We start from the raw sequence: 13940 nt of genomic DNA on the forward strand, positions 1-13940 counted from the left end.
CGCGAGTTTGAGTCTTGCTTGGGACAAATTCTTTTACATAAGCTCTAAGGTAGTCTTTATATTTTTTTTTTATTATTATTATCATTATTATTATTATTATTATTATTATTATTATTATTATTATTATTATTATTATTATTATTATTATTATTATTATTATTATTATTATTATTATTATTATTATTATTATTATTATTATTATTATTATTATTATTATTATTATTTTTAATGTTATTATTATTAACCATGTTATTATTATTGTGTAAATTATTATTATCATTAACATAACTAATATTATGATTATCATTGTTAATACTATTATTATTATTATTATTATTATTATTATTATTATTATCATTATTATTATTATTAGTTATTATTATTAGTAAGATAAATGTTATTACTCCTAACAACTAGAAGTATTGATATCATTAATCAAATTTTATCATTTATCAAATTAAGAGTGTTATCATTATCATTAGTGTTTTCATAAGTATTATTAAGATTATTATAAGTTTTGTCATTTTAGTATTACTATCATTGTTAGGATTATGATTAACATTGGTAATATTATTATAAAAATGATACGATTTATTAAGTATTTACATAAATGTTAGTATTATTATCATAAGTATATTATTAAGGTTATTATCATTATTTTTACCTTTACTAATATTAACTTAGTATAATTATAACTATTGTTTTAATAAACAAACAAAATATATGTACATAAATATATTTAACACATACAACATAACAAAGTATTTCTTTTCTATATATATAAAACGAATATATGAAACCTAAATATATTATTAATATAAATATGATATAACTAATAAGTTATGTATGCACATATATAAAATTATTCTATTACGATTATGAGTATTAATAAATATACAAATGATATAGGTTCGTGAATCCGAGGCCAACCCTGCATTGTTCAGTTATTCAGTGTCGTCATATGTATTTTTACTACAAAAATACATTAGGTGAGTTTCATTTGATCCCTTTTTACTCTTTACATTTTTGGGCTGAGAATACATGCAAATGTTTCATTAACTGTTTTACAATATTTATATGCGTGAGTTTCATTTGCTCCCTTTTTACTCTTTACATTTTTGGGCTGAGAATACATGCAAATGCTTTATTAACTATTTTACAATATTTATATGCGTGAGTTTTATTTGCCCTTTTTACTCTTTACGTTTTTGGGCTGAGAATACATGCAAATGCTTTATTAACTGTTTTACAATATTTACATACGTGAGTTTCATTAATCCATTTTTAAATGCTTTTGCAATATATGTTTTTGGGACTGAGAATACATGCGCTGTTTTTATAACTGTTTTACGAAATAGACACAAGTAATTGAACTACATTATATGGTTGAATTATCGAATCGAATATGCCCCTTTTTAGTCTGGTAATCTAAGAATTAGGGAACAGACACCCTAATTGACGCGAACTCTAAAAATAGATCTATCGGGCCCAACAAGCCCCATCCAAAGTACCGGATGCTTTAGTACTTCGAAATTTATATCATGTCCGAAGGAGGATCCCGGAATGATGGGGATATTCTTATATGTATATTGTGAATGTCGGTTACCAGGTGTTCAATCCATATGAATGATATTTTTGTCTCTATGCATGGGACGTATGTTTATGAGAAATGGAAATATGAAATCTTGTGGTCTATTAAAAATTATGAAATGATTATTTATGTTAAACTAATGAACTCACCAACCTTTTGGTTGACACTTGAAAGCATGTTTATTCTCAGGTAAGAAAGAAGTCTTCCGCTGTGCAATTGCTCATTTAAAAGATATTACTTGGAGTCATTCATGACATATTTCAAAAGACATTGCATTCGAGTCGTCGGGTTCATCAAGATTATTATTTAGTCAATTATAGTTAAATATATTATGAAATGATTTGCATGTCAACAGTTTCGATATAAAGGAAGTTTGTCTTTTAAAAACGAATGCAATGTTTGTAAAATGTATCATATAGAGGTCAAGTACCTCGCGATGTAACCAACTATTGTGAATCGTTTGTAATCGATATGGACTTTGTCCGGATGAATTAGGACGGGTCCTTTCAGTTAACACTCCATTTTGACCAACAATGGAATAGCGAAATCTGCGCTTAAAATTCCTATCACCGGCAATATTCTTACACTATTAACCACAGATTTGATCCATTTTGTTCGAGACCTAACAAACACTTTTAGACGAATTTTCAACCAATTAAACCATCTTACTTAAAAAACTGTTTAAGTAAGCTCTGACCAGAAAAGTCAGAACTACTACCAATTGACAGAGTCATTACACCATAATCTATCCAATTTATGTCCAAAAAGATTGCTAAAAGACATTACTAATTAATTTTCGATATAGAAATGAATGGTTAGATTTAAGTTTTCAATTTTGATCTAATGCATATGATTTGATTTCAAGGTTGAATTTAAAAATTTATTTTTTAATTTGACTTTTCTTACAATATAAGTATAAGTATAAGTAAGTATATAAGTATCTACTTGTTATAATTCAGTAGGCTTATAACTACCTTTAGTGGTTTGATTCTTGATGTTATAATTCAGTAGGCTTATAACTACCTTTAGTGATTTGATTCTTGATTTAGAATACTAATAATGAAGTGTAAGAACAAAGATGATAATGGAGAGAAAGAAAGAAACACTTTGTAAGTGTGAGAAATGGTGCAAGTTTAATGCTTGCATTCATGAGTATTTATAGCCTAAAATCTCAATATAAAAATACATACTTTGTGTACCAAAATTGACTATATGTATACACCAAAATTGACTATCCATATCTATATTATTATTATTATTATAACACTCCCCCTTGGATAGCAATTTTATTTTGTTGAAGATCAACTATAAATTACTGCCTCGTTAAAAACCTTGCTAAAGAAAACCCAGTGGGAAAAAAACTTTAGCTAAGGGAAAAAGAGTGCAGCATAGAGTTGACTCCCCCTCAAGTAGACATCGCTTCAGCTGTTACATCTTTTGAACATGTCTCATGCCAATGTTATGAACGTGTGTTCTGAAAATAGCAGTTGGAAGTGCTTTCGTGAAAAGATCAGCAGAGTTTTTGCTAGATTGCACATATCTCATTTCAATCTGGTTGTCCTTAATGAGATTTTGAGTGTATGAGAAGAATCTAGGTGGTATGTGTTTTGTTCGGTCACTTTTGATATACCCTTCTTTCATCTGTGCTATGCAAGCTGCATTATCTTCAAAGATAGTTGTTGGACTTTTATCGCGTTCTAGTCCACAAGAATCAGTAATGAGTTGTGTCATTGATCTCAACCAAAAACATTCTCGAGTAGCTTCATGTAATGCAATCACTTCGGCATGATTTGACGATGTAGCAACAAGTGTTTGTTTTTGAGAACGCCATGATATTGCAGTACCTCCATTTAGGAATACATATCCAGTTTGAGATTTAGCTTTATGTGGATCAGATAAATAACCTGCATCTGCATAACCAACCAAATCTTGTTTTGATTCGTTAGAATAAAATAATCCTAAATCAGTAGTTCCTCGAAGGTATCGAAATATGTGTTTGATCCCATTCCAGTGTCTTTTGGTAGGAGCAGAGCTGAACCTTGCCAACAAATTAACTGCAAAAGAAATGTCAGGTCTTGTACAATTTGTAAGATACATAAGAGCTCCAATTGCACTAAGATATGGTACTTCTGGTCCAAGAATGTCTTCTTGATCTTCACATGGACGAAATGGATCAGCTTCAACATTGAGTGATCTAACAACCATAGGAGTACTTAATGGTTTTGCCTTGTCCATATTGAAACGTTTCAAAATCTTTTCAGTATATGTTGTTTGATGTACAAGTAAACCATTAGGCATATGCTCAATTTGTAAACCAAGGCAATACTTGGTTTTTCCGAGATCTTTCATTTCAAATTCTTTCTTTAGAAGTTGAATGGCTTCATGGATCTCTTTATTTGTACCTATGATGTTAAGATCATCAACATAAACAGCTATGATCACATATCCGGATGTTGTTTTCTTAATGAAAACACAAGGGCAAGTAAGATTATTTGTATACCCTTTGCTTATCAAGTAATCACTTAATCGGTTATACCACATACGTCCCGATTGTTTTAACCCATATAAAGATCTTTGTAATTTAATCGAATACATTTCTTTGGGTTTTGCATTTGATGCTTCTGGTACCTTAAATCCTTCAGGTATCTTCATATATATATCACTATCAAGTGATCCATATAGATAAGCAGTCACAACATCCATGAGATGCATTTCTAAATTTTTAGAAACTGCCAGACTGATTAAGTACCTAAAAGTAATTGCATCCATAACAGGAGAATAAGTTTCTTCATAATCAATTCCCGGTCTTTGAGAAAAACCTTGAGCTACAAGTCTAGCTTTATACCTTGTAACTTTATTTTTCTCATTTCTTTTTCGGACAAAAATCCATCTGTATCCTACAGGTTTCACATCTTTAGGAGTGAGAATGATGGATCCGAAAACTTTTCTTTTATTGAGTGATTCTAATTCAGCTCGTATTGCTTCTTTCCATTGAGCCCAATCATGTCTATTTTGACATTCAACCATAGATGTTGGTTCTGGATCATCATCATTATTCATGATGTCATATGCAACATTAAATGAAAATTTCTCATCAAGATTTTTCATTTCATTTCGGTTCCATAATATTTTTGAATATGCATAATTGATTGCAATTTCTGTATTGACATCATCAATCTCCTCTGCAGTAGGAGTACTGATTTGTGGTTCTTCTTGAACACTTTCTTTTACTTCATTATCAGCTGATTTTCTTTTTCGAGGATTTTTATCCTTTGAACCGATTGGTCTTCCACGTTTCTGACGTGGCAAAGATTCATGAGTGACGTTATTGCCAGCTTTTGGAATTTCAATTCGAGCTGGAGTATTTACTGCTGGTATATATGATTTTGTCACCGTTTTTGTATCTGTAAATGCATCAGGCAATTGATTTGCAAGTTCTTGTATATGCATTATCTTTTGAACTTCTGTCTCGCATTCTTTTGTGCGAGGATCAAGATACTTTAATTGAGGTTCACACCATGAAACATCATTTTCTTTATTTTTCATTTCTCCCCCTAATCTAGGGAACAATGTTTCATTAAAATGACAATCAGCAAAACGTGCTGTAAAAACGTCACCTGTCATAGGTTCAATATACCTTAATATTGAAGATGTTTCATATCCAACATATATTCCCAACCTCCTTTGAGGACCCATTTTTGTACGTTGTGGTGTCGCAATTGGAACATACACTGCACAACCAAATGTTCTAAGATGGGAAATATTTGGCTCTTGACCAAAAGCAAGTTGTAGGGGGGAATATTTATGACTTGCACTTGGTCTGATGCGAATCAATGCAGCAGCATGTAAAATTGCATGACCCCATATAGATACAGGGAGTTTTGTTCTCATTATCAATGGTCTAGCGATTAACTGTAAACGTTTAATCAATGACTCGGCTAAACCATTTTGTGTATGCACATGAGCAACAGAATGTTCAACAACAATTCCTATAGACATGCAATAGTCATTAAATGCTTGAGATGTAAATTCACCAGCATTATCAAGTCTCACCCTTTTAATGGTGTAATCAGGAAAATGAGCTCTCAATTTAATAATTTGGGCAAGAAATTTTGCAAATGCCACATTACGGCTTGATAACAGACAAACATGAGACCATCTGCTAGATGCGTCTATTAGAACCATGAAATATCTAAATGGTCCACATGGTGGATGAATTGGTCCACATATATCACCTTGAATTCTTTCAAGAAACATTGGTGATTCTTTCTCAACCTTAAGTGGTGAGGGTCTAGTTATCAATTTTCCAAGAGAGCAAGATGTACATGGAACCATTGTATCATGATGGATTTTTCTATCCTTTAGTGGATGTCCATGAGTACATTCAATAATCCTTTTCATCATTGTTGATCCTGGATGGCCTAATCTGTTATGCCATAAACTGAATACACCAGGATCAATATATTTTTCGTTAACTACCATATGTATTTCTGGTACATTTATATGTGTATAATGTAATCCAGAACTAAGTCTTGGCAGTTTTTCAACCACATGACTCTTGTCAGTGATACTTAAATATTTCTCATTTTCTGTTGTCACTGACTGATAATCATACCCGTTAAGGTATATGTCGGAGAAACTCAATAAATTTCTGCTTGATTTGGGAGAAAATAAGGCATCATTTATTAAAAATTTTGTACCATTTGGTAGTATGAAATTTGCCTTTCCTATCCCTTTTATCAAGTTAGCAGGTCCTGATATTGTATGTATAGTTCCTTCCGTTGGTTTTAGATCAATAAAATATTTCTCGGATTTAAGTATAGTGTGTGTAGTTCCACTGTCTGCTATACAGAGATCTCCACCACTTGATTGATGTTGTATTCCAGCAAAATTCATATTGAACTTCATATATAAGAAATAAATAGTGAGTACATTAATATTACACAATATTTTAAACGCAAATAGATAGTACTGAAACATTTAGCAAACATAATGACAAAGACAGACGATATTAAATCGTTTATTTTTCAAAAGACACACAACTTAAACATTCAAGAAATCTTCATATAAATCAGATGGTTTCTCAGTGACTGTTGGATCAATATTATCCACAAAATTTACTTCCTTTTCTTTACCTTTCAGCGAATCCTGATACATCTTAACAAGATGTTTAGATGTTCGGCAAGTATTAGCCCAGTGGCCCATTCTACCACATCTGTAGCAAGATTCTTCAGAATTTTTAGAAGAATTTTCTTCAACATCTTGTTTAATGGGCTTGTTTTGTGGTTGATATTTATATTTTCGTGGATTACTATTTCTTTGACCACCACGGCCACGACCACGACCACGTCCACGCCCATTACCATTACCATAAGGATGGTTTCTACCATAGTTATGGCTTTTGGCATGATGATGGTGATGGTTATTATAACCACGACCTTGCCCGCGTCCTTGTCCCTGTTTATAATTATTTGCAGTATTTGCTTCAGGGATTGCAAGTGTACCAGTAGGACGGGATTGCTGATTTTTCATTAATAGCTCATCATTTTGCTCTGCAACTAAGAGATATGAATTAAGTTCAGGATATGTTTTGAACTTTAGCATTCTCAAATTTCTTTGCACTGTGATGTTTGCAGCATTCATTGTGGAGAAAGTTTTCTCCATCATGTCTGCATCACTAATTTCATGTCCACAGAATTTAAGTTGTGAACATGTATTATACAGAGCTGAGCTGTATTCATTTACTTTCTTAAAGTCTTGGAACCTTAATGTTCTCCATTGTTCCATTGCAGCTGGAAGTAAAATTTCTCTTTGATTATTGAATCTGCTTTTGAGACCTTCCCATAAAACATGGGGATCTTCTACAGTCACATAATTATTTTGTAAGCATTCATCAATATGTTGATGAATAAAGCAACATGCCGTAGCTTGTTCTTTTTTAGAACAAGTGTTGTTTTCATTTATGGTTTCAAGAATGCCCATTGATTTAAGATGCATTTTTACTTTTATAACCCATGGCATGTAGTTGTTTCCAGTTGATTCTAAAGGAGTAAATTTAAGCTTTTCCAGATTCGACATTTTCTATTATCAAAAATTAAAACAAACATCATGATAAATTAGAGTCAATTTATATTCATAAGTATATAAACATTAAACATAAATTTAATATAACATAAATGATAAGTAGGTGACAGTGTCGACCATGTGTAAGCAATCATAAATAAATGTTATATAACAAAAATATAAATATTAGTAAACATAAATGAAAAATTTGGCGACAGTGTCGACCATATATTTTTTCAGGTGGTATAACCGACCTATATCATTCTGGTGGTATAACCGACCATATATCATTTTGGTGGTATAACCGACCATATATCATTTTGGTGGTATAACCGACCATATATCATTTTGGTGGCAGAGCCAACCATATTTAGTATTAAGATTATCGTGCTGATAACGTGTTATAATTCAGTAGGCTTATAACTACCTTTAGTGGTTTGATTCTTGATGTTATAATTCAGTAGGCTTATAACTACCTTTAGTGATTTGATTCTTGATTTAGAATACTAATAATGAAGTGTAAGAACAAAGATGATAATGGAGAGAAAGAAAGAAACACTTTGTAAGTGTGAGAAATGGTGCAAGTTTAATGCTTGCATTCATGAGTATTTATAGCCTAAAATCTCAATATAAAAATACATACTTTGTGTACCAAAATTGACTATATGTATACACCAAAATTGACTATCCATATCTATATTATTATTATTATTATAACACTACTCTATATATTAAAGCAAAGTTATAATCTCTCTTATTTATAATAAGAAAAAAATTATGATGTTATTTTTTATTCAAAAAACCTACGTGTCCAAATTCTAGCCTTTAGATGAAATCTTAACTTTCAATCCTAGCCATTTAAATGCATAATGACATCATTTAAGATTCTAATCAGCAGTTGATCTCCCTAATTACACTAATGACCTTAATTTGAATTGAATAATTACGTAGTTTTCATATAAATAAATTGACTTGGACTTCTTATAGGCAGTTACCAGTACAATTTTCATATAATGAACGTACCTTCACATTTCTTCTTCACACACATAGTTTTCTCACACACACATGTTCATTATTTCGCACTTCAACAATTGTTCAACATCGATCGATTAATTCAATCAGGAAACAATAATTAGGGTTCGTCGATTCGTCAGGGTGCTATTTTATGATTGAATTTTGGTGTTGGTGGCATGACAAGTTTTTTTTAGGAGTTTAGGTCAGACAGTAGGCTGTTGTTATTGCCATGGGCTAATGGGTTGTTTGCAATTCCATTTATATGTATGCTTTTGTTTCTTGCACTTGCTTCATATGAATAAGAGAACTTTTTGACTTGAATTGTTTTTTTTTTTTTTAGTTGTGTAGTTGATTGAAAGCAGGGGTTAAATTACTCTATGCTTTAGTTTGGTATTAAAAATGTGCTTCTTACTTCCGAGAAGAATACAGTGTTATAATTTTATGATTGATAATTGCATGACAAATGTTCAGAAACTTGCTATGCAACATACTTATGTATAAGGGTGCTGCAGAATGGACCAACAAACAAAAGTGTCACCAATCTCGACTCTGCAACCAGGAGACTGGCTCAAAACAATCGAAGCAGTGGTATATAGGCGTTGGATAGCCAAAAGACCAAATATTCAAAATCCAAATGGATACAGCTGCATTCTCCTCGACACATATGTAAGTAAAATTACATATGAAAATACTCAGGTTACCAAAATACAGTAAAGATTAACTATGGCGTATTTGTATAACTTCGGTTAATAGGTTTAATGTTTTGTTAACAAGTCTAGAAATAAAATTGGTTTTTGTATGTTGTTTTATGATGCTTGTATATGCCAGGGAAATAATTTGAAAATGTGATCTAAGTTTATGTTAGATAAATCATCATTGTTTTATTTTACTTATACTTTATTAACATGCTGATATTCTCTTATAAGTTTATAACTGATTGTTTTTTAACGCTATTATATATGGCTAACATATACCATAAAAAAAGAGCTGTTATAAACAAACATGAAAATGAGTAGTATGGTTTTTTAATAAATTCGTCAACAAATTACAGGGAAACGCTATCCAAGACAACACCAACTACAAGGACAAAGACCATTTTGAAAGAATGTTGCAGCCAAGCATACAGAATTTCAAACTTCATATGCAAACCCACAAAAAAATGGGACGAAACTATCTCAACTCAACGTCTCTGATATTCGGGTTGCAAACAGAATTCGAAAGCATACCAGCAAAAGGATACCTACAACACTACTTCGAATTCGAATCCTTCAACCAAGTGAAAGCCTACACGATAACAGGTAACGCTATAACTATCTAGATACTGCACATCTCAGTAAAATAATTAGACAATATGACTTTTTGCGATCTTCCAAAAAATTCACAAGTTGATTACCTTTTACATGCCTCCATATATGTTTAGCAGATATTACAAAAACATATTTCCCATTTGCAGTGTCTTTATTACCATAATGATAAATTATATAGCTACTTGCTCTTTTCCATTTGTTGCGGGACTTGATTAGCTTTGTTATGTCAGATAAGCAAAGAGGCATGTATTTCGAATCAATTTCCATTCTTAAAGATTAATGAGTTGTTATGTATGTTAATGTATTATTATGATTTTGTTGAAACATGTTTTGATTAGTTCAAGCTCTGATTTTGCAAGAAGTTTTGTTAAGATCTTATTCCCTCATAATTCATTTCTTAAGCCTCATATTTAAATAAACATTATTTATGTATGTTTTCTGATGTTGCTTTTCTACATATGTTTCAGATACTTGATAATCCTAGATTGAAGATGGAGGTCAGTGCATTTTATTAAAATATTCTTTCTACCTCATAATTTTCATATGTTTTAGAAAAGAAATAAAATAAGATATTATTTTTTCTGATTCATTGTTTTCACTGGAAGTAGAAAGAGCAATTTTATAGAACATGTAATGACGTACTACTCATGAAAAATCAGTTCAGATCATGGGGGATGTTATTTCAACCTAAGGTACATAGCTCAAGCTGCTACATAATTTAATGCTTTTATATATTTGACAATAAAACTTAAATAGTTATCCAATTTTCAAATGTTGGTCGTTTTGGTGTCAAATTGGGTAATGGTTGGTTTATACATGCTTATTATGCTGTACTAAGTGTGTTGGCAAATTCTGGTGTCTTAAAAAGGATTTTTAGATGTATTTTCGTTAAGGATTGATTTTAACGCGTTTGTGTAATTTTGAGAATTTGACGTTACCATCACATTTAGAATCTGATTTCGGAACTGTGGGATGATGTTCGGTCACTCGGGTCTGCTGATGATCTGGTTCCAATTAATGCTCCATCTATGGATTTGTTTTCCCTTCCCTAGCAGTACTGGTAGCTTATTTTGTTTGTTTTCGTTCCCACCAGTATTTATGCGATTGTTGATCCGCGATTTAGTTTAATATAATGAAGTGTTTTTTTGCTTAGAAAAATGACTTTTCCATATTGCTCTTTATTTTTCAATATTGCACATATGTCGACTCAAACAGGTTAGTGAAATGCGTTAGACCAATAGAGGTGCAAATTTGGTTAGCAAAACTATTTTTGATGTGGTGAGAATGAGGTTGTGTCAATTAAAAATCAATATAACAGTGCAGCCAAAGTCAGCAGCTTGTATATGGCAATTTGGGATGCTAAAGGTCAGCCCTAATCCTTCATTATCCCTTACTCATTTGATTATTTATTTATTTTTATTTTTTATTTTTTTCTCTTCTTTCATTGGAGGGGTGCGCCGGCCTAGGCTGTAGTGCAACGCCAAGGCGACACCTGAAGAACCCCATTAGCAAGCTAATGTAGTGGGCTTTCCCCCATAAAAAATAAGATTAATATCGAGTGGGCCAATAGCCCACATATCAGATATTAAACTAATAAGAACAGAAATTTGATTATTTACATTATAATATAACTTGTTATCTATGTATCAATAGTAGGTTAAAATATTATTAAGTATCTATGTATAAGTTGATTATGTTTAAAGTCATTTTGAGAGAAGACTCTTTTCATCCAGTCATAATTTTGACTTTTTATGGTCAAAATGCATTTTTTGGGCAGTGTCTGACTTTTGGGTTTTGGTACACTTTTACGCTACTTCAGGGTCTGTTTAATGTCATGCAAAATACCTCATTAGTTGATTTAAGTATTATGGGTCTAAGTTAATATTTTGACATTTATAATTTTAGTGATAATGTATCAGTTATAGTAGCTTGGTGTCCTTAATTGCCCAAGTGCATTATGGTTGAAAGGTCACTCAAGGGTTAAAGAACATGATATGATTTTGTGCATGGGATGTACAGTACAATTTCATTTTTCTGATTGATTTAAGTTTTTTGAGTTGATCGAATGCTTACAATTAATGCTTCAAGATGAATTCTAGAGATGATGATCAGGATTTGGCTAAATATTCCCAGTAGGTTGCTTCATTTGTAAATTATGTTTCTTTCTGGTGAATCATCTATTTCTTATTTGATGTTTTTTAGTGGTCAATGCAGGAACCAAACTCTGGAACTGAAAGTTCATCTTCTAGACTAACATCAAGGCCTAAAGCAATGTGTGTGTCCCCAAGATAAGATAGATCCAGATGAAATCGGATACCGAGGTAAACAAGTTGTACACTATCATCTCGGCTTAAGGTCCGCACCCTTTACTTTCTATACAAGTTGTCGTTTATGGTGTTATTAGTTGTACTTGACCATTTTTTCATATGATGACAGATGAATAAGAGGTCTCAACAGTTAAAGCATCTTAAAAGAATCAGCATCAAACCACTAAGCTTAGGCTGTGTTCCTAAGTTATTAATTGAAAGGAAGTGAAATGAAGGGGAAGGAAAATAAGAAGAAATGGTGTTCCCAAGTTTGTTAATTGAAAGGAAGTGAAATGGAGAGGAAGTGAAATGTAGTGCAATTTTCCTTTAATTGATTCCTTCCAAATTGAAAGGATTCTTCATCCCTCGCTTTCATTTCATTTCATTTCATTTCATTTTATTTCATTTTATTTCATTCACTTTCCTGTAAATTGAAACTTGGGAACACACCCTTAGTGTTGAGGGTCGAGGTATGGTCAAGTACTTATAGATCAAAGTTGAGGAGGCTTAGTTTTAAAGATGAGTGTATTTATAACTCCTACACTTGGGTCACCTATACATGTAAATTTAACATTTCATGTTGCATTTGAGGTCCTAACAGAGTGTAAGTTGTTTGCATGATTTTTCACTAATTATATATATTTGACAGGGTGCTGTATAATTATTGATGGTTGGTTTATCTTGTGGATTAGCTTTATGATGATGTGATTCATATCAACTTCTATAGTGAGCATGGTGAAATCTGTGTAAGTAACATTTGACATTTGATATTGCATTCGAGTTCTGAACAGATTGTAAGTTGTTTACATTTGTCAAGTATCGTACTCATTTACTTAGTGTGTATAATGTATCTGTTTTTGATATTTGTTGATTTATTATTCACATATATTTCACTACTCATCCCTCCGTCTCATATTAATAGTCTCGTTTTAACTATAGAAGTCCTTTTGTTTTTTAACTTTGACTTTAAATTATTATGTGTTATATAATACTTGATGAACGTTATACCATTTAAAATATATTCAAAAGTCAATCTATTGATATAAGTTTTATCAAATAATATTTAATACAAAAAATAATATTTAAAGTCAAAGTTAAAAAGAAAATACTTTAAAAATCAAAACATGACTATTAATATAGTACGGAGGAGTATTACTTATATCATTAGCATAAATAAGTTATTTAGAATATATTTTTAACATCTTGTATGATTAAATACCCGCGAATGCGCGGGCTATAAACTAGTTGGGTCAGATTTTAAAATAATTCATTAAAACAGCATATCTCCACCGTTAATCCAAAGGCTCACATTTATCTGATGTCAGAATTCTTTGTCTGATGTTAGATTGAAGTGTGCTTCCTAAATTACCCTCTAATCAATCAAACAAAACCGGTTCCTTCCCATCCATCAAATACGAGCTTTTAAACCGTTCATAACCTCCATCAGTTTTTCCACTATGAAAAAAATAACCCAATTGAGACGATCCATAAAATGATTCAAAGAATGAAATCGATGCAGGCTTCGTACAAATTGAAAGTTGAAGTTGATGTAGATAACTGTGATGGTCTTTACTGTGATTTTCGAAATTCTATAACTGTGATGGTGGTATGTGATTTTCTGAATTTTTTTTTTTTTTTTAGAGATTCTTTGAATAAACT

At 31.4% G+C, this 13940-nt stretch overlaps 1 protein-coding gene and 1 pseudogene across 8 annotated transcripts; one reads left to right on the forward strand and one right to left on the reverse strand.

Moving 5' to 3' along the window:
• Positions 1-8667: 8667 nt before the first annotated feature.
• LOC139897435 (uncharacterized) lies at positions 8668-12679 on the forward strand. Of its 8 annotated transcripts, none has more exons than XM_071880128.1 (8): positions 8668-8932; positions 9181-9334; positions 9720-9966; positions 10443-10472; positions 10584-11340; positions 11895-12107; positions 12178-12330; positions 12412-12679. In XM_071880128.1, exons 2-4 carry the CDS (start codon positions 9182-9184, stop codon positions 10448-10450), a joined length of 408 nt encoding a protein of 135 aa, XP_071736229.1. In that variant the 5' UTR covers positions 8668-8932; position 9181; the 3' UTR covers positions 10451-10472; positions 10584-11340; positions 11895-12107; positions 12178-12330; positions 12412-12679. The 8 variants fall into 8 exon arrangements, with proteins under 8 accessions (XP_071736229.1, XP_071736228.1, XP_071736234.1 ...); XM_071880127.1 differs by having other exon boundaries at positions 12190-12330; XM_071880133.1 differs by having other exon boundaries at positions 12190-12296.
• Positions 11423-11604, reverse strand: LOC139903697 (U2 spliceosomal RNA; annotated as a pseudogene).
• Positions 12680-13940: the final 1261 nt, after the last annotated feature.

The sequence above is a fragment of the Rutidosis leptorrhynchoides genome, chromosome 3 (assembly GCF_046630445.1).
Source record: "Rutidosis leptorrhynchoides isolate AG116_Rl617_1_P2 chromosome 3, CSIRO_AGI_Rlap_v1, whole genome shotgun sequence".
NCBI lineage: Eukaryota > Viridiplantae > Streptophyta > Magnoliopsida > Asterales > Asteraceae > Rutidosis > Rutidosis leptorrhynchoides.

Coding starts and splice junctions, on each gene's coding strand:
- LOC139897435 (XM_071880130.1), top strand. CDS start 9,182: ATGGACCAACAAACAAAAGTGTCACCAATCTCGACTCTGCAACCAGGA. Junction 9,335..9,719: donor GCATTCTCCTCGACACATAT/GTAAGTAAAATT, acceptor AACAAATTACAG/GGAAACGCTATCCAAGACAA.